The sequence below is a fragment of the Lagenorhynchus albirostris genome, chromosome 3 (genome assembly GCF_949774975.1).
Source record: "Lagenorhynchus albirostris chromosome 3, mLagAlb1.1, whole genome shotgun sequence".
NCBI lineage: Eukaryota > Metazoa > Chordata > Mammalia > Artiodactyla > Delphinidae > Lagenorhynchus > Lagenorhynchus albirostris.
Window position 1 is genome coordinate 123,355,184 of NC_083097.1, and position 19,868 is coordinate 123,375,051.

A 19,868-nucleotide genomic window follows, 5' to 3' on the forward strand; every position below is an offset into this window, starting at 1 on the left:
GATTTTCAGATATTAATCCCACTTGGTCATGGCGTATAACTTTTTAAATATGTTGATGGATTTGGTTTGCTATTTTTTCTGATGACTAAACCTGAATTTCTACCATTAGTAAAAATATTACTTACCAAGAGAATCACCAGACATCACGCATGGCAGAGAATCTAACATGAAGAGCACCAGAATCACAACTAACTGCTGAACAATCATTGACAGGAAGACACTGGAACTCACCAAAAAAGATACCCCACGTCCAAAGACAAAGGAAAAGCTGCAATGAGATGGCAGTAGGGGTGCAATCACAATAAAATCAAATCCCATAACTGCTGGGTGGGTGACTCACAAACTGGAGAACACTTATACCACACAAGTCCACCCACTGGAGTGAAGGTTCTGAGCCCCACATCAGGCTTCCCGACCTGGGGGTCCGGCAACAGGAGAAATTCCTAGAGAATCAGACTTTGACAGCTAGTGGGATTTGATTGTAGGACTTCGACAGGACTGGGGAAAGCAGAGACTCCACTCTTGGAGGGCACATACAAAGTAGTGTGCACATCAGGACCCAGGGGAAGGATCAGTGACCCCATAGGAGACTGAACCAGACCTATCTGCTAGTGTTGAAGGGTCTCCTGCAGAGGTGGGGGCCGGCTGTGGCTCACAATGGGGACAAGGACACTGGCAGCAGAAGTTCTGGGAAGTACTTCTTGGCGTGAGCCCTCCCAGAGTCCACCATTAGCCCCACCAAAGAGCCTGTAGGCTTCAGTGCTGGGTCACCTCAGGCCAAACAACCAACAGGGAGGGAACTCAGTCCCACATATCAGAGGACAAGCAGATTAAAGTTTTACTGAGCTCTGCCCACCAGAGCAACACCAGCTCTACCCACCACCAGTCCCTCCCATCAGGAAGCTTGCACAAGCCTCTTAGGTAGCCTCATCACCAGAGGGCAGAGAGCAGAAGCAAGAAGAACTACACAATCCTGCAGCCTGTGGAACGAAAACCACATTCACAGAAAGATAGACAAGATGAAAAGGCAGAGGACTATGTACCAGATGAAGGAACAAGATAAAACCCCAGAAAAACAACTAAATGAAGTGGAGATGGGCAACCTTCCAGAAAAAGAATTCAGAATAATGATAGTGAAGATGATCCAGGACCTCGGAAAAAGAATGGAGGCAAAGATCGAGAAGATCCAAGAAATGTTTAACAAAGACCTAGAAGAATTAAAGAACAAACAAGCAGATGAACAATACAATAACTGAAATGAAAACTACACTAGAAGGAATTAATAGCAGAACAACTGAGGCAGAAGAATGGATAAGTGACGTGGAAGTCAGAATGATGGAATTCACTGCCACAGAACAGAATAAAGAAAAAAGAATGAAAAGAAATGAAGACAGCCTAAGAGACCTCTGGGACAAAATTAAATGCACAAACATTTGCATTATAGGGGTCTCAGAAGGAGAAGAGAGAGAGAGAAAGGACCTGAGAAAATATTTGAAGAGACTATAGTCGAAAACTTCCCTAACATGGGAAAGGAAATAGCCACCCAAGTCCAGGAAGTGCAGCGAGTACAAGACAGGATAAACCTGAGGAGAAACATGCCACACCACATAGTAATCAAATTGACAAAAATTAAAGACAAAGAAAAATTATTAAAAGCAACAAGGTAAAAATGACAAATGACATACAAGGGAACTCCCATATGGTTAACAGCTGATTTCTCAGAAGAAACACTACAAGCCAGAAGGGAGTGGCATGATATACTTAAAGTGATGGAAGGGAAGAACCTACAACCAAGATTACTCTACCCGGCAAGGATCTCATTCAGATTCGATGGAGAAATCAAAAGCTTTACAGACATGCAAAAGCTAAGAGAATTCAACACCACCAAACCAGCTGCACAACAAATGCTAAAGGAACTTCTCTAAGTGGGAAACACAAGAGAAGAAAAGGAACTATGAAAACAAACCCAAAACAATTAAGAAAATGATAATAGGAACATACATATAAATAATTACCCTAAATGTGAATGGATTAAAAGCTCCAACCAAAGGACACAGGCTCGCTGAATGGATACAAAAATGAGACCCATATATATGCTGTCTACAAGCGACCTACTTCAGACCTAGGGACACATACAGATTGAAAATGAGTGTGAAAATGACTATACTACCCAAAGCAATCTACAGATTGAATGCAATCCCTATCAAATTACTAATGGCATTTTTTACAGAACTAGAACAAAAAAATCTTAAAATTTCGATGGAGACACAAAAGACCCCGAATAGCCAAAGCAGTCTTGAGGGAAAAAAACAGAGCTGGAGGAATCAGACTCCCTGACTTCAGACTATACTACAAACTACAGTAATCAACACAATATGGTACTGGCACTAAAACAGAAATACAGATCAATTGAACAGGATAGAAAGCCGAAAGATAAACCCATGCACCTATGGTCAACTAATCTATGACAAAGGAGGCAAGGACATACAATGGAGAAAAGACGGTCTCTTCAATAAGTGGTGTTGGGAAAACTGGACAGCTACATGTAAAAGAATGAAAGTAGAACACTCCCTAACACCATACACAAAAATAAACTCAAAATGGATTAGAGACCTAAATTTAAGATCAGACACTATAAAACTCTTAGAGGAAAACATAGGCAGAACACCCTTTGACATAAATCACAGCAAGATCCTTTTCGACGCACCTCCTAGAGTAATGGAAATAAAAACAAAAATAAACAAATGAGACCTAATGAAACTTAAAAGATTTTGCACAGCAAAGGAAACTATTAAAAAGACAGCCCTCAGAATGTGAGAAAATATTTGAAAACGAATCAACAAGGATTAATCTCCAAAATTTACAAGCAGCTCATGCAGTTCAACATTAAAAAAACAAACAACCCAATTAAAAAATGGGCAGAAGATCTAAATAGACGTTTCTCCAAAGCAGATATACAGATTGCCAACAAACACATGAAAGGATGCTCAACATCACTAATTATTAGAGAAATGCAAATCAAAACTACAATGAGCTATCACATCACACCGGTCAGAATGGCCATCATCAAAAAATCTACAAACAATAAATGCTGGAGAGGGTGTGGAGAAAAGGGAACCCTCTTGCACTATTGGTGGGAATGTAAATTGATACAGCCACTATGGAAAACAGTATGGAGGTTCCTTAAAAAACTAATAATAGAACTACCATACGACCCAGAAATCCCACTACTGGGCATATACCCAGAGAGAACCATAATTCAAAAAGACACATGCACCCCAATGTTCATTGCAGCACTATGCACCCCAATGTTCATTGCAGCACTATTTATAATAGCCAAGACACGGAAACAACCTAAATGTCCATGGACAGATGAATGGATAAAGAAGATGTGGTGTATATACACAGTAGAATACTACTCAGCCATAAAAAGGAAAGAAATTGTGTCATTTGTAGAGACGTGGATGGACCTAGAGATTGTCATACAGAGTGAAGTAAGCCAGAAAGAGAAAAACAAATATCATATATTAACGCATATATGTGGAACCTAGAAAAATGGTACAGATGAACTGGTTTGCAGGGAAGAAATAGAGACAGAGATGTAGAGAACAAACACATGGACACCAAGGGGGGAAAGTGGGGGTGGGTTTGGTGGTGGTGTGATGAATTGGGAGATTGGGATTGATATGTATACAGTGATGTGTGTAAAATAGATAACTAATAAGAACGTGCTGTATAAAAAGATAAATGAAATTTTTAAAAAAAGATATTACTTACCTCACAGGTTTATAGTAACAATCAAATGCAATAATATACATAAAGTACCTAGCATGGTATCTGACATATAGTAAGAGCTCAGTTAATGGTAATCATGTCGATTATACCACTGACAATAAATATATTCATAAAAGGGAACCCTCCCATACTGTTGGTAGGAATGTAAATTGGTTGCAGCCACCATGGGGAACAGTATGGAGGTTCCTTTAAAAACTAAAAATAGAGTTACCATATGATCCAGCAATCCCACTTCTGGGCATATATCCAGAAAAGACAAAAGCTCTAATTTGAAAAGATACATACACCCCAATGTTCATAGTGGCACTATTTACAATAACCAAGACATGGAAGCAACCTAAGTGTCCATCAACAGATGAATGGATAAAGAAGTTGTGGTATATATATACATATACAATGAAATATTACTCAGCCATAAAAACAAATGAAATAATGCCATTTGCAGCAACATGGATGGACCTAGAGATTATCATACTAAATGAAGTAAGTCAGAGAAAGACAAATATAATATCACTTATATGTGGAATCTAAAAAAATAGCACAAATGAACTTATTTACAAAACAGAAACAGACTCACAGACATAGAAATCAAATTTATGGTCACCAAAGTGGATGGGATGGGGGGATAACTTGTGAGTACAGAATTAACAGATGCACAACCACCATATATAAACTAGATAAACAACAAGGATTTACTATACAGCACAGGGATCTATATTCGATATCTTATAATAAACTATAATGGAAAAGAATTTTAAAAATATAGATATACATATGTATGTATAAGTGAATCACTTTGCTGTACACCTGAAACTAACACAATATTGTAAATCAACTATAAATCAATCAGTATCTTCATATAATTACCTCATATAAAATAATAGGAAACAATTGCATAAAACAAGTTAATCTGCTTAATACCAGAGTTATATTACTTTCATGGGTGGAAGAAGAAAGGTAATTATAATAGCTATCTTCCAAGTACTTCCATGTACTCTTTTAAGCACTTTATGTGTATTAACTACACTTGATCTTCCCAACAGCCCTATGAGGTATATACTACTATAGATGGGCATGCTGAGGGCTTATATAACTTGCTCCATCCAGTTTTAAAGATGTTAAAGGGCAGAGCTGGGATTTAAACACAAGCAGTCTGTTCCCAGGGCCAAGTTCCTTACCACCATGCTCTGAGCCCTGCTTTGCGCTAATTACTTTACAAACATTATATCTAATTTGCTCTTTGCCACATGGTACATAAAATCATTTCCAATGTACAAATATCCTCTCAGAGTTTCAGTTTCCTTTAAGGGACTTGCTCCAGATTCACATGTGATATTTAAACCCAGGCCTGCCTAAAGCCTATGCATTTTCCATTTGTATTTTCCTTAAATATGTTTTTAAATGGATTCCATCTTTGATGAATCAATGTCTTTTTCTACAAAAGCTGAGAGCTTTAAAAAGCAATATCTAATAATATTTGTCCTGCATTTCCCATGCTTTGCTAGATGGAGACATCAGAACTGACAGACATCAGAAATGGTAAAGTCTGAATGGGATTTGATACAATAGTTCTGGAATAAGCAGCAGGTTGCCCTAGTGTCACGGTTTTCAAGCTTTTTTTATCTTCAACCCACGGGAAGAAATCTATTTTTCATCACAACCCAGTAGATATACTCACAGAGACACACGTTATATTCACAAAAACAATGTTTGGCCTTATATGTTAATAGCATTTATTTTATTTTATTCAGTCTATTTTATTTCTTCCAAAAAAGTGCTTGTTAGGACCAACCAAACTGATTTCACAACCATTAGTGCGTTATGAGCCACAATTTGAAAAACCCTCCACTGGAAAGTACTTTAGATCTCTTCCAGTGCTCCAATTCAGATTTATTTCAAAGTGGCCTGCATGAGACAGCTTCGAGAAGGTGAGTGACTGATTTGGTAGCCATGCTAATTTCTAAAAATAGAACCTAACAAATGTATATCAGACCCACCCAAACTGAGTTTTGTTTTTTGTTTTTTTTTTTTTTGCGGTACGCGGGCCTCTCACTGTTGTGGCCTCTCCCATTGCGGAGCACAGGCTCCAGACGCGCAGGCTCAGCGGCCGTGGCTCACAGGCCCAGCCGCTCCGCGGCATGTGGGCTTCCCGGACCGGGGCACGAACCCGTGTCCCCTGCATCGGCAGGCAGACTCTCAACCACTGCGCCACCAGGGAAGCCCCAAACCTGAGTTTTAATCTTGCTTTTCTCTTTCCTTTTTTTAGTTCATTCATGAATTTGTTACTTTTTCTACAACTGTTTGTAGAGTCTACATTTCAGGAAGCATACGGGGACCGAGGAATGAAGGATGAGTAAAGACAGGCGTGCTTCCTGATGGCAGAGTGGGAATGAAAGCTGTTAATCCAAAAGCATGCAGGAAAATATTTTCAAATTATGATAAGTTGAGCGAACAAGAATACGGCACTGTGTATAACAGGGAGACAAGGTTTGATATGGAGTGTTAGAAATGTCTCTGTGAGGTGTCCTTTGGGCTGAGACTGAAAGAGGAAGAGACAATAACCAGGTAGTGGACAGCATTGTGCGTGCAGGCAAGGTCATACCATATCACAGTCTTCTAAAGCTGGAGGGGGCATGAACTGCTAGTTGAGTAATGGAAGGAAAAGATCTTCAAAATAAGTCTGGAAAAGTAAACAGGGCCAGACCACACAGGGTCCTGCGGACCATGGAAAGAGGTGAAGGGGTTTTATGGGGCTGCATAACATAAAACTCACATTGTAAAAACATAACCATGGTGTGTAGAACGAATTGGAGAGGTTCAACATTACACAGAGAGAGCTGTGTATAGTCTATGGCAATATGATGGAGTAGGGTGGAGCAGGGTGGTGGTCCTTTGTTACTTATCTCCGTTCTTACTGAGCAGACTTTACAATGCATTTCACATGCAGTGGGACCAGATTTACTAATTTTGGAGCTGTCAACTCACAAATAAGCCATGATATAGCATTTTTAAAAAGTAATGGAAATGCATCATTGAGTCTATGGGATAAATGGCCAAGGTATAGGGAAGCTCTTTCACTTTTAGGTTTAAACAATCAGGTTATGATATGAACCTTCATATCCTAGTTATTACCAAACTGTGTTGTGCCCACATATGTTACTGGATATAGTCCTGGAAATTAAAATCTTATCTTCTCTCCCTCTGAGAGTCTAGGATCTGTGATAGAGGGCTTCAGGTCTGATGTGCCGAAGGGGAAAAAGGATTTTTAACAGCCAACTGGCTCCATGATTAAATAAATTTAAAATCATACTGGCCAAGGGAAGCATGTTGCCTCTTGCCTGCGCTGCTTCTTCTCTAATAATCCCCTGCGTGGCCGGACACTGTTGTTAACTTGACACAACTGGCACCTTTATCAGTTTGTTCTTTGAATAAAAATCGCTGAGCCCAAGTCGCAATAAAAATGTTCGTTCACTTAGGGTGAATTTAATAATACGCTTGTCCCTCACTTCGAGTTAAATAGAGTAATGGGAGAGGAGTCCTCTTCTCTGTCACCGGGTTTGGGACCTCCGCCTGCCTCCAGTGGGGAGCTGAATGCAGCCAATCACTGCTCTCTATGCGAACCCAGTCTGCCTGGGTTGTATCCATTGGCAGCGAGTTACGTTCATGGTGAGCATTCTCTTCTCCCTTCTTTTGGTACCCAGTTCTCAGCCACCTCATTTGCCAGCTATCCCAAGAAGACACTGCTCACACCCCATGAGCCATCATCGTTTGTTATATTAGCTAAGGGCAGCCTAAGTGCAATAGATCCCGGGCAGGGTTACCTATAACTAGCACATTATTACTTCCTGAAAGACCTGTAAAACAATGGATATAACGTGTAGTGGTGCAGCTGGGAGGATTCGGAACCAAATAGCCCAGGTTCAGGAACCTATCCTGGTGCCCATTAAACCTATGGCAGAGATGCCCAGCCAGTCCTTGCAAGGAGGTGAACAATAACACTTCCTAAAAGACAATACCAAGGATGCGCTGCCCACATTTTTACAAGCCCTTCCCGTGTTTCTGTCTAAATTCCCCCTAAGGGCTTAATTTCTGACATCTTCTGTGTGAATCAGTCCTCAGTGGTAAACAGAATTTTATTTACTGAGCAAGTAAACACCGAGGACCTAGTCTTCATTAGAATGTTACTGCCTCAGATTAATGCTTCATTGAATTTCTCTTCTTTCTTTTGTTTGCAAGTCCTCTCCTCCTCTAGCACAATGATCACTCTAAAGAAGAAAATGTACTCAGTACAGTTCTCCCATCATTGATATTCTATGTTTGTTTCCTAAGCAAAGAACTTGTCACAAGGAATTCGTTTGCATCCTGGGCACTGCTTTGCAGACTCTTAATTCTGTGATTCAAATAAAACTTGAAAATACGATCTCAGTGACATGATGTCAAAAGAAACGTGTTGACATAGTGCTGATACAGAGAGCTTTCTGTGACTAGAAATCACGTCTGTGCTTTGAGGAAAACAAAACGAGTCATAGCAGTTGGAATGCATTTTTACAGAAGGCTCTTTGCAGACAGCAGAGGCCAATTCTGCTGGCCTGTGTCTCCTTTCCTCTTCCCGTCTCTCCAGCCCATGCTCCTTCAAGTGTGAAGTCCCCATGTGATCATACGTCCTGCTTAAACCTCTTCACCGTCTTTCCAACGTGTACAGACTCGTGAACAAGCTCCTGTCATGGGATCTGCCCTCTATCTTTCTCTCCAGGCTCAAGCTTCCCCGTAACACCTGTCGTTCCAACAAACCCAAACTATTTTCCTTTCCCCCCTCACACTGTGTTCTTTCCCATGTCTGTGCTTAATTCGTGCTGTTTTCCTCTCTCAGATCTTCCTTTTGGACCTGGAGACCCCTTCACCTCTACCATTTATTGGGTGTTCTACCTCGTGCAAATTACTTAAGCTTCACCGGGCCTTGATTTCCTCATTTGGAAAATGGGAGCATAAGAGCAGCATTGTGGGGTTAATGACACCACATTTGTGGAGTCCTTTAGAGTCTGCCCCAGAGATGTTGGCTTTATTTTGTAGTTATTATTATTGTCACCATCCTTCAAAATTTAACTCAGTTTTCTCCTCTGCTGAGAAGATTTCCCTTCCCTCCTTATCCCAGAGACTGAGCGAATTACTGCCCTGTACTATGCACTTACTTCTTTATTGCCCTTTTTATATCTTTTTCTTATCATTTATGTGGTTCATGATTTGTTATAATGTTGCTGGGCAATGAAGTTGTTAGTGTGGAAAAATAAGCACGAGGTGCTTCAAGGAGGGCTTGTAACTCATATTTTATGGACCTCCTGCAACAGTGTGTTCAGGATATGATCGTTAATAATAGGTGAATAAATGGGGTGTTCTTTATTTCCTGGGCTTTATAGCTTTGTAGACCTCCAGTTAATGGGTTCTTACTATATGCCAGGAATGACATTAAATATTATACTCATCATATTTAGTCTTCACTATGATCAAATGTGGAAGATCTTATCATTCCCATTTTACACATGTGGAAACGGAGGGCCTGGAGTGAGTAATAGACCAGTACTCCCAAAGCCTGAACCCTTAGCTTAGGAAAGTTCTGCTCTGATCTGTAAGGTGTCCTTTGCCTCTGGGCCTCTTTAGTGTGTAAATGTATTTAACCCACTTGCATTTCTAATTCCCCTCCAGGTACTCCTTCCAAGATGAGGAAGACATGTTCATGGTGGTAGACCTGCTGCTGGGCGGGGACCTGCGATATCACCTGCAGCAGAATGTCCGCTTCCAGGAAGACACTGTGAAGCTCTTCATCTGTGAGCTGGCCATGGCCCTGGACTACCTGCAGAGCCAGCGCATCATTCACAGGTGAGTCAAGTCCAAGGGGACAGCCTTGGTCTGAATGCACAGGAGGGAATGCACAACCTGAAGCATTCAACAGGTCCTTGTTGAACGTGACATCTAATTCTTACTTAATTCTTACAACATCCCTGGAGGTAGGTGTATTGTCCCCATTTTTCAGATTAAAAAAAACCAAAAACTGAGCACATTGAACTTAGTCTGCCCAAGGTCACAGTTTGTAAACAATAAGACCAGAATTAGTGAGTGTTGGTGCTGCTTATAACTAAGCCTAGACAAAGAGAAGAAAAGGTGACATATAGGAGCTTAATAAATGTAAATGAATTAATCGAAAGAGAAATGGAGGAAGTGCATGAAGGGAAAGAAATAGAATGGGTAGGAATAAAATTCTTTGGGGAGAACATTTGAGTCCTAACATCTGCCTGTCATCTACCCTATTGTGAGGGCAAGCTGCAGACAGAAGTTAGCAAAAGCAATGTATCTCCTTCACTTGGGGCATTTGTGCTAAAGACAAACAAATAACACAAGTAGCTATAAACCCAAACAGACAACAGAGAGAAAAGGATAATGCTTTATGTTTATATAGGAGTTCGTAGTTTTTAATGGCAAGTTCCTATATAATATCTCACTTGATCTCTGTAATAAGTGATAAGTGAGCTGAGCAGGTATAGTTAGACCAGTATTAAATATGAGATTTTGTGACCTGGAGGCATTAAAGTATCATCTAGGTTACTTATAAGAAGTTTGAACCTAATCACCATCAAAGCAGCTACTATTTACCTGGCTTTCTATATGCCAGGTATTGCTAGGGACTTTCATATATTATCCTGTTAAATTCTCAAAACTCAAAGAGGACTCCACATTTCATTACAGTATTCCCATTATACAGATGAGAGAAGTGTGGCTCAAAGATTTGCCAAGGAGAGACCCTGACAACTGGCATTGCCGGGATTCAAACCTATATCTCTCCGATCCTAAAGTCAGAGGTCTGTCTACTATACTACCTTGCATTAATTACACATATGAAATATATACATTAATTAATTATGCATTGTTAAATGAACAACCAACATGTGACTCTGCCACTGTCATCTCTAATCCTTGAAGAATCTGCTGAGTTTTTAAGTTTAATTATGTCTCATTTACTGAAAATTTGTCTACATAAAATTTTTGCCCACCACTAGTTGACATTTATCTAGAATTTATCAGGACTAGTACAGGGCCTGTGGTTGAAGATGTAACATCGTAATTTATAGATTCTCCATGCGAGCACTGTGGACCAATCCTTTTTTTTTCTCTCTCTCTCTTTTTGGCCTTGGCACTTACATAATTATTATTTAATTTTCTATCTTTGGAAGGGCCCATTTGCATTGGAAACGTGCTCTTCAGGCAATGGATAAATGGAAAGCAGACCAGTTAATCATGTATGATCTCGGAAGTAAATTTACACACCCGGTGTTTTTGTCAATAACTGGGAATCCTGTTGACAAGCGATCTTTCTCCCATACTGGCTTTCTGCTACCTCCCGCCTAGTTCTTTCCGAGGAGAAACTTTTCATATTTGTAGGCTATAGTCTAGAGTATAGACTATATATAGTCTATACTATATAGACTAGCCTATAGTCTAGCCTATAGTATATAGGCTAGAGTCCCTGTCGGGGTCTTCATGCTCATTCATCCTCCCCCAAATTGCCAACCCACAGTCTGTTTGGGGTGCTGACATTGCAGATCTCAGGCAGAAGCCAGGGACTATGAAAAGCCAACATCACCAGAGGCCACCTTGTAACTTTCTCCCTTCTCTGTTTGAATCTGAGTTCTGTGGCTTCTTTCTCTGAGCTTCATTTTCTCAGTCATCACAAGTCAAGATGCTCTGAGCATTTTTGCCACGTGCTTAGAACCATGTTCCAAGAAGAATACAGGAGAAAAACGAAACAGAAAACTTGATACAATTTTCACCCCCAAGGAACATAACCATACCAAATAGCATTGTTTTCTGTCCTTGGCTCCCTCACTCTCTTTTGCTCCTATCACGGTTTTGCCACTTGAATAAGAAACCAAGGACTAAGTTTCTGCTCCTTGCCCTTTACACACTCACAATTACTACTTAGTGCCCATCTTCAGAGGGCCTCTTTGTACTGAAATGTCTCCTCCTCGTGGCAGATGAATGGAAGGCAAACACCATGACATTATGAATGCTGGGTTAAAATGAGATAGCATCCTAGGACAGGAATAAAGATGCAGATGTAGAGAATGGACTTGAGGACACGGGGAGGGGGAAGGGTAAGCTGGGACGAAATGAGAGAGTGGCATGGACATATATACACTACCAAATGTAAAACAGATAGCTAGTGGGAAGCAGCCGCATAGCACAAGGAGATCAGCTCGGTGCTTTGTGACCACCTAGAGGGGTGGGATAGGGAGGGTGGGAGGGAGACGCGCAAGAAGGAGGGGATACGGGGATATATGTATACGTATAGCTGATTCACTTTGTTATACAGCAGAAACTGACACAACATTGTAAAGCAATTATACTCCAATAAAGATGTTAAAAAAAAACACCAAAAACAATCCAGATGTATTTCTACTGCCCATATGTCCTACCTTGCCTCCCCATGCGTCATATTTTATAGTCAGTCGTAACATTCTGTACCTCTCCTGAGGAGTTGTGATGTTTTGGGTATGTAATTACCTAATGTCTGTGTGCTGTGCTGAATTGTAAACTCCATGAGTTGGGGCCATGCGTGTTGTGCTTCTCACTGTGTAACCAGTGTGTGACAAAAATCTGAAGGAATGAACACTGCCCAAACCACACGGATGACAGATTGACTAAAAGCCCAGCTTTACAGATAACAAAGACGAAATTAAACTAGAAGGCATTAAAGCCATAAATTTCAGAGCTACCTTGGTCTTCACATTGGGTAATCATGTAATTTATCATCCAAAGCAGGGTACTCCTGAGAATGAAAGGAGTTGTGTTAATAATTATGCTGGGACAACAGGCAAAACCCCTAAGTGTTTCGGAAAAATCAGAACATATATCAACCTCATTAGGGCTTTTCAAGACAGTCATGACCAAATAGGCATTTTAATTGTGAGGGAGCTCTAATAACCAGGACTTTTTGCCTTCAGACTAGTAGATATCAATGTGAAATGATTTCCATTTGAAGTGGTATCAAATGGCTTAAAAGACATGTACGTGGTGAACTAAGCAGTGTCCCTTTGTCTACGGCATTTAGAGGATAATAGTGGCGGCACTCTGAAGCCAGCTTCAGGGCTCCTGGGGCAGAGTTAAAAGCGTGAAGAGCAACACAGAAGAGATAGAGGCTTCTGAGTACTGTAATTCTCTTTCTAAATCTCTTTCTTCAAAAGAATGTGAAGAATTCATGCTGTATTTGATGGAATCTAAGATAACAAAACATCTTTCAGCTACTTAGAGGATTGGATTTAAGACACAACCTGAGTTCCAAAGTATTAAAATGTGAATTTAAAAAAAGGACAAAATACAGATTTCCCAGGCAAGGAAAGATCATTTGCATGAAAGTGCAGATGTAAAATATGTGACTTCCAGGGTTTCCCTGGTGGCGCAGTGGTTGAGAGTCTGCCTGCCGATGCAGGGGACACGGGTTCGTGGCCCGGTCTGGGAAGATCCCACATGCCGCGGAGCGGTTGGGCCCGTGAGCCATGGCCGCTGAGCCTGCGCGTCCGGAGCCTGTGCTCCGCAACGAGAGAGGCCACAACAGTGAGTGGCCCGCGTACCAGAAAAAAAAAAAAAAGTGACTTCCTAATTTCAAAACAACATTTTGTCTCTGGACAGGGTAGAAGGTTCCAAATTACCTGTGGTGGTCAGCGAATATGTGTGGAGCAGAAGTGGTAATAGGCTGCCCTGACTGAGGGATTCCTGGGTACCAGGTGCTCTGCTTAAGCACTTGTGAATTATTTCACTCAGTCCACCCACAACTCCAAGAGGCTGATGGTGTGACCGTCCTCATTTTACAGCTGATGAAACTCCGGTTCAGAAAATCACTTGGCTAACGTGTAGGGGAGGCCACCTACACCTGAAGGATATGCAGAGCTCTTAGCCACTCTCCACACCTACTGACGTTCAGCACTGTTGTTGCCCTGAGGAGGGTGTGGCATAGGGCGGGGCACGGCCACCTGCCTTCAGGTACCCGCTGTCTGGCTGCACAAATGAAGATGACACAAATGGAGCCAACAGACAACAGAAGAGCCTAAAACTAGAAGCTAAATTGGATGAGAAAGACTGAAGTGCTTCAGTAGGGAAGATGCTTTGGGGTAACAAAACAAGTTTCTTCTGAGCTCAGAGGGCTTAAAAGCAGGAAGGAGAATTTAGTCTGTGTAAGGGGAACTGTATTCTGAATGAAAGTATTAGTTTGTCTCCCTGTGGTAACACAGAATAGGCTCTGTCTTTAAGTTTTTTTTGCATTGTTTTTCCTGCCAGCAATGGCCATCTTAGTTATTTTTTTTAAATACCATAAATGCTATTTCTGCCTAAATTCCAAATGAGACATAAATGGGGTTTTGTTTTATTTTGTTTGTGGATTATTTTTAATCCACAGACTTGACTTTTTGTAGTTTCCTAAATATGTAGAATATTTAGCTAATTTTTTTTCACTTTTAGAATCTGTTTTCTCTATAGCTGTGAAAGACACAAGATTGCACAGTAATCATTAATTTCGAATTGTGCAATTAGACATATTTCTTATTGGACGGGAAGTCAAACATTTTTCTATGAGTACAGCTTGAAAATCAGCTCTAGTTTCCAAATTATGGCCATTTCCTTGTTCAATATTCCGCTTTACTTACGTCAGTGAATCAAGATCTTAAGATATAGATACAGTGATTATTTGCTTTTATTTTTAAAAATAAGGAAAATTAAACTCATTACAATCCTTCCTATGGGATAGTACTCTGATTTGTTGATTGCCACAGTCTCTCCAGTGAATAAAGTGATAGAAAGTAATTATTACAGTCTAATGACAAATTTGTATTCCTTCCCTTGTCAGATGTTAAAGGCTCAATTACAGATTTAATCTAATGAGATGAATTGTTTGGGACAGTTAAATAGTAAGTCATCTTGGGTCAAAATACCACTTGAGGGCTTCCCTGGTGGCGCAGTGGTTGAGAGTCCGCCTGCCGATGTGGGGGACACGGGTTCGTGCCCTGGTCCGGGAAGATCCCACATGCCGTGGAGCAGCTGGGCCCGTGAGCCATGGCTGCTGAGCCTGCATGTCCAGAGCCTGTGCTCCGCAACGGGAGAGGCCACAACAGTGAGAGGCCCACATACCGCAAAAAAAAAAAAAAAAAAAAAAATACCATTTGAGTGAATGTTTGTTTTTCTGTCTTTCTAAGAATTATCTCACTCTAGTGAAGTTATAACTGACTGCTTTCTAAATTCCTACAGGAATAAGATAAAAATCTAATTAGGCCATTGGTATCAATGATGGCAGTGCAACAGAGTGAGCTGCAAAAGTTCATCTCCATCTCCAACTGATTACAGATACGCTGAAGTAGGAATAAAAGAAAATTCATGATTGTCAAAAAAAGAATAGGATGCTATTTTTATTAATCACCTTTGTCTTCTCTGCTATAATCATAGAAACCGTTAACTGACACCCAGTCCATCTCGGAGCCTCCATAAAATACACAAAGGAATTCGTTTTCGCACATCCCCTCTTGGACTGAAGTAGCTGCTTGCCGGGTGTTTATATCATTCTTCTGGAAATCAGCATTTTGATGGTGAAGATAAAAACTTAGGGATATGCTTCTTTCATAAATATTCATTCAAGAACTGTTTCTTGAGTATCTGTTTGCCGGACAATGTTCTCGGTGCTGACCTTCAATTCTGAAAGGACGGACAACTTCCCCGTCATCCAGAGTTGATAATATAGCGTGAAAGGGAGTCAAGTAAACAATTCAACACTCGTACGAGAAAGGTGTTTAAATTCTGTGGCATTTACTACAAAGGAAATAAGCAGTTATGTGTGTATCCTGTGCCACCCATACACGTCACTCACACTCAGTGCAGCTTCTCAGTGGTCTTGATCCTACTTTTAGTGGTAGCCCCTGGCTCACAATATTCCTTATAAGAAGTGGTCTCTCCCTCCTAAACTGAGGCCCTACTCCTCACTCCTGTTCTAATCTCTAATCTAATCTCTAGTCTAATCCAGAGTGGTTGCTAAATACATCAGTGACTGAACAAATGAATGAGGACAGAATATACACGTGCTCCTTGGGTGGACGTGGAAGGTAAAGGTTGCTGTGGATAAAGTTGTCTTCAGCATCTTTTTAATTTATTCCCACTGTGTGTCTACAGTGTGTGGGGCTCCATGCTGCCTTTCCTCCATGCTGTGTTAGTTGTTATGCCATGTAACAAAACCACCACAGATGTAGTGACTTAAAATAACACGCATTGATTATCTCACAGTTTTGTTTTGTTTTTTTACATCTTTATTGGAGTATAATTGCTTTACAATGGTGTGTTAGTTTCTGCTTTATAACAAAGTGAATGAGTTATACATATACATATGTTCCCGTAACTCTTCCCTCTTGCGTCTCCCTCCCTCCCACCCTCCCTATCCCACCTCACAGTTTCTTTGGGCCAGGAGTCTGGACACATCTTAGCTGGGTTCTCAGAAACGCTGTAATCAAGGTGTTGGCCAGAACTGGGTTCTCTTCTGGAGGCTCGACTGGGCAAGGGTCCACTTCCAAGTTCAGTAGGGATGTTGGCAGAATTCATTGCCTCATGACTATAGGACTCTGCTTGTTTCCTCAAACTCAGTGAGGAGACCAAGACTCCAGAGTGAGTCTGCTAGCAAGACAGGGTATATATCATTGAATAAAATTATGTAACACAATCACTCACAAAGAAGAGCGACCTCCCATCACCCTCGCTGTATAATGTCAGTTAGAAGCAAATCATACAATCAGCCCGCACTCAAGGGCTGAGGATGACACAAGACATGAAAGGAGGAGGTGGGGAACATGGGGGGCACCATAAAGTCTGTCTACCATACTTCCTCTAAACAAGTTTTCCTATGCCTGACTCCGACATCAATATCCTCTATGACCGTAAACATAATCCTGAACATCCTTGTCAAGGAAGCAATGAGGTGGTTTGGTCAGATGAACAGGAATGGTTCTTTCATACCTAAGAGTCTAGGGTGATTCCCCTCAGCCCTGACAGGATGACGCTCTTCAAAGTATACCCTCTTTGACTTTCTGCTCTCTACCACGCACCTATTTCTCCCCAGCAATGCCCCATGACCGAAATGAACTGTCAAAGGGCATGTAACAGTGGGGTGGTATAGTCAGCCTTTAACACATTTAATAATCAAGACCTTTTTGCAATTCAGCTGTGAGCCAAAATTCTTTGTTTTAACGAAGGTCTTGAGTTTGTTACAGGCAGAGATCTTCGAGGCTGAGATTTCGTCTTTTTGTCTGACTCATACACACTGCAGCATCTTGGAAAACACATTTTATTTTCTTGGGATGATCATTCATAGGGAAAAAATAAGATCTTTCTGCAGCTAATCATTTTAGTCAATGATCATTGAGTGACAGATGAGCTTCTGATGAATGAACTTATCAACACAGTGACACCCCAGGTTTCTGCAGCCTGTGGAAATGAGTCATCTGGAGAGATGCTTTTCTAATTCCTGGAGGTGTTTACTCCCCTCTGCTCACCACTTAAATTATACTACAAATACCTATCTCATTTTCTTAATGGCTTAAGAAGAGCTGTCATTCATTGTGCATATACCAAGAACTAGGCACTGTGCTAACAAGCGTTTTGCACACATTGCCTAGTCTGATAGTCAGCAATACTGTGACAGGGTTAAGTGACTTGCCCAGTACCATACAGTTGGTATACTAAGGCCACATTCAAAAGTAGGATGAACTGATTCAAAGATCCTACTCTTAATATAGGCTCTTTTAGTTTCATTCTTATGAACATAATAGACTTCTTCAAGATCAGATGAGCTATTTAGTGCCATTTACCCAACAGCAACAAACATTAGTTTAGATACACATTTTTAGTTGGTATGTGTTATGGGTTAAATTTTGTGCCCCCCCACCCAAAAGGTATGTTGAAGTCCTAATCCCCAGTTAACTCAGAATGTGACCTTATTAGGAAATAAGGTCTTTACAGAGGTCATCAAGTAAAAATGAGTTTATGAGGGTGGGTCCTAACCCAATATAACGGGGATTCTTACCAAAAGAGGGAATGTGGACATAGAGATAGATATAAACAGAAGGAAGATGATGTGAAGAGACACAGGGAGAACTCTGTGAAGACGAAGGATTGGAGTGATGTGTCTATAAGCCAAGGAAGGCTAAAGTTTGCCAGCAAACCAACACAAGCTAGGAGGAAGCAAGGAAGACCCCTCACCTACAGGTTTCAGAAGGAGGAGGGCCTTGATGACACCTTGATTTTAGACTTTTAGCCTCCAGAACCATGAAACAGTATATTTCTGTTTTTTTAAGCCACCTAGTTTGAGGTACTTTGTTACAGCAGCCCTGGCAAATGAATACAGTAAGTTTTCATCATTTTTTTAGGTGCTGAAATTTCAATCTTTGCTTCTCTAACAAGTACTACTCAGAGCAGCTTCTACTTCACTCCTGATACGCTACTTCAAATATATTATGGGATGGAAGACCAGAACAAAACTTGTTAGAATTGTTTATAAAACTACAGTAACCTGAGAGAGAGTTCACTAAGTCAAATCCATTAGCTTTAGTAGATGGTAAGCTATTTTATGTTGCCCAGACACTGTCTCTACTTACTTTCATATTTCAGATTTGGTGAGATATTTCAGATATCTCTGGCTTTTTCATAACGTTTCTCTAGTCCAAGGAGTTTTGTTTTGTGCTTATATATCTGTAAGGGAAGTGAAATCTTTTCCAATTTACCAAAGCAGCATGTCCAGGATGATGAAATTAAAAGTCTAAAAATACTTACAGATGATCTGATTACTTGTATTGTCCATGCTCCAAGTGATGCTGCCTTTCTTCCTCCCAGTGTATTTTTTTTTTTTTTTTTTTTTGCGGTACGTGGGCCTCTCACTGCTGCGGCCTCTCCCGTTGCGGAGCACAGGCTCCGGACGCTCAGCCCCAGCGGCCATGGCTCACGGGCCTAGCCGCTCCGAGGCATGTGGGATCTTCCCGGACCGGGGCACGAACCTGTGTCCCCTGCATCGGTAGGCGGACTCTCAACCACTGTGCCACCAGGGAAGCCCCCTCCCAGTGTATTAATATTTTCTGTTTATTGCAGTGGGATAATAGATTTTGGCTTCTGACTGCCATTTTCTGTGGAGTGGTTGAGAAAATGCCCTTGCTTGTTGTTTTGGTAAATCTTCTCTTCAGAAGCTCACCAGCCCTTGCGAATGTTTTCTCTTCCTAACTCCCATGGCAGAAGGGCCACTTGAGCCTCAAAAACAAAACGGCAGTGCAGTAATGAGGGTATTAGGTTGGTACGTTCTATTCAGCACCTGCTCCCAAGCTACCGAATAATGAATGAGCATGAATTACACATTGTGAAAACAGGAGGCTCTGCCTGCTTTGTATTGTGCGTCAGGCAGTTCCGAAAGGAGCTTTGAAACTGTGCTTCTCACACGAGGGCACCCATTTGTGAAAACCCACGTGAACAAGGCAAAGAGCTGCTCGTTTACAGGTTAACATTTAACTCGCCTGGTGCTGAGCTTTTAATAGTTTCTATAAGGTCAAGAGTTTCGTTAATATGCAACCTGTAACTTAGTCCAAATTAAATTTTACTTTGCCTCGCCTACATTTTAGTACAAAGCTGAAGCTTCATTCTTTCAGGTTTAGTCATTTAACAGGTAGTATTGATGACTTATTTATGTGCCGGGCACACAGCTCTTGAATGGAGGTTTTTCTTGTTCATTAACAACTTTGTTTATTTACATGTATATTTTTTAAATTTTTTATTGAAGTATAGTTGATTTACAATGTTGTGTTAGTTTCAGGTATACATCAAAGTGATTCAGTTTATATACATATACGTATATATGTGTATATGTGTGTGTGTGTATATATATATATATATATATATATATATAAATCTATTCTTTTTCAGATTCTTTTCCACTGTAGGTTATTACAAAATACTGAGTATAGTTCCCTGTGCTATACAGTAGGTCCTTCTTGGTTATCTATTTTATATGTAGTAGT

The 19,868-nt window shown here is 40.8% G+C and overlaps 2 protein-coding genes across 6 annotated transcripts in view; one reads left to right on the forward strand and one right to left on the reverse strand.

Moving 5' to 3' along the window:
* PPP2R2B (protein phosphatase 2 regulatory subunit Bbeta) overlaps positions 1-19,868 on the reverse strand; it is a 677,687-nt gene that overhangs the window by 622,280 nt on the left and 35,539 nt on the right. The gene's annotated exons all lie outside the window — the stretch shown is intronic.
* STK32A (serine/threonine kinase 32A) overlaps positions 1-19,868 on the forward strand; it is an 84,867-nt gene that overhangs the window by 21,808 nt on the left and 43,191 nt on the right. Inside the window, exon 2 of the mRNA XM_060146462.1 lies at positions 9,496-9,669. Coding sequence (XP_060002445.1) covers positions 9,496-9,669 — 174 coding nt within the window. The remainder of the gene's footprint in view (positions 1-9,495; positions 9,670-19,868) is intronic.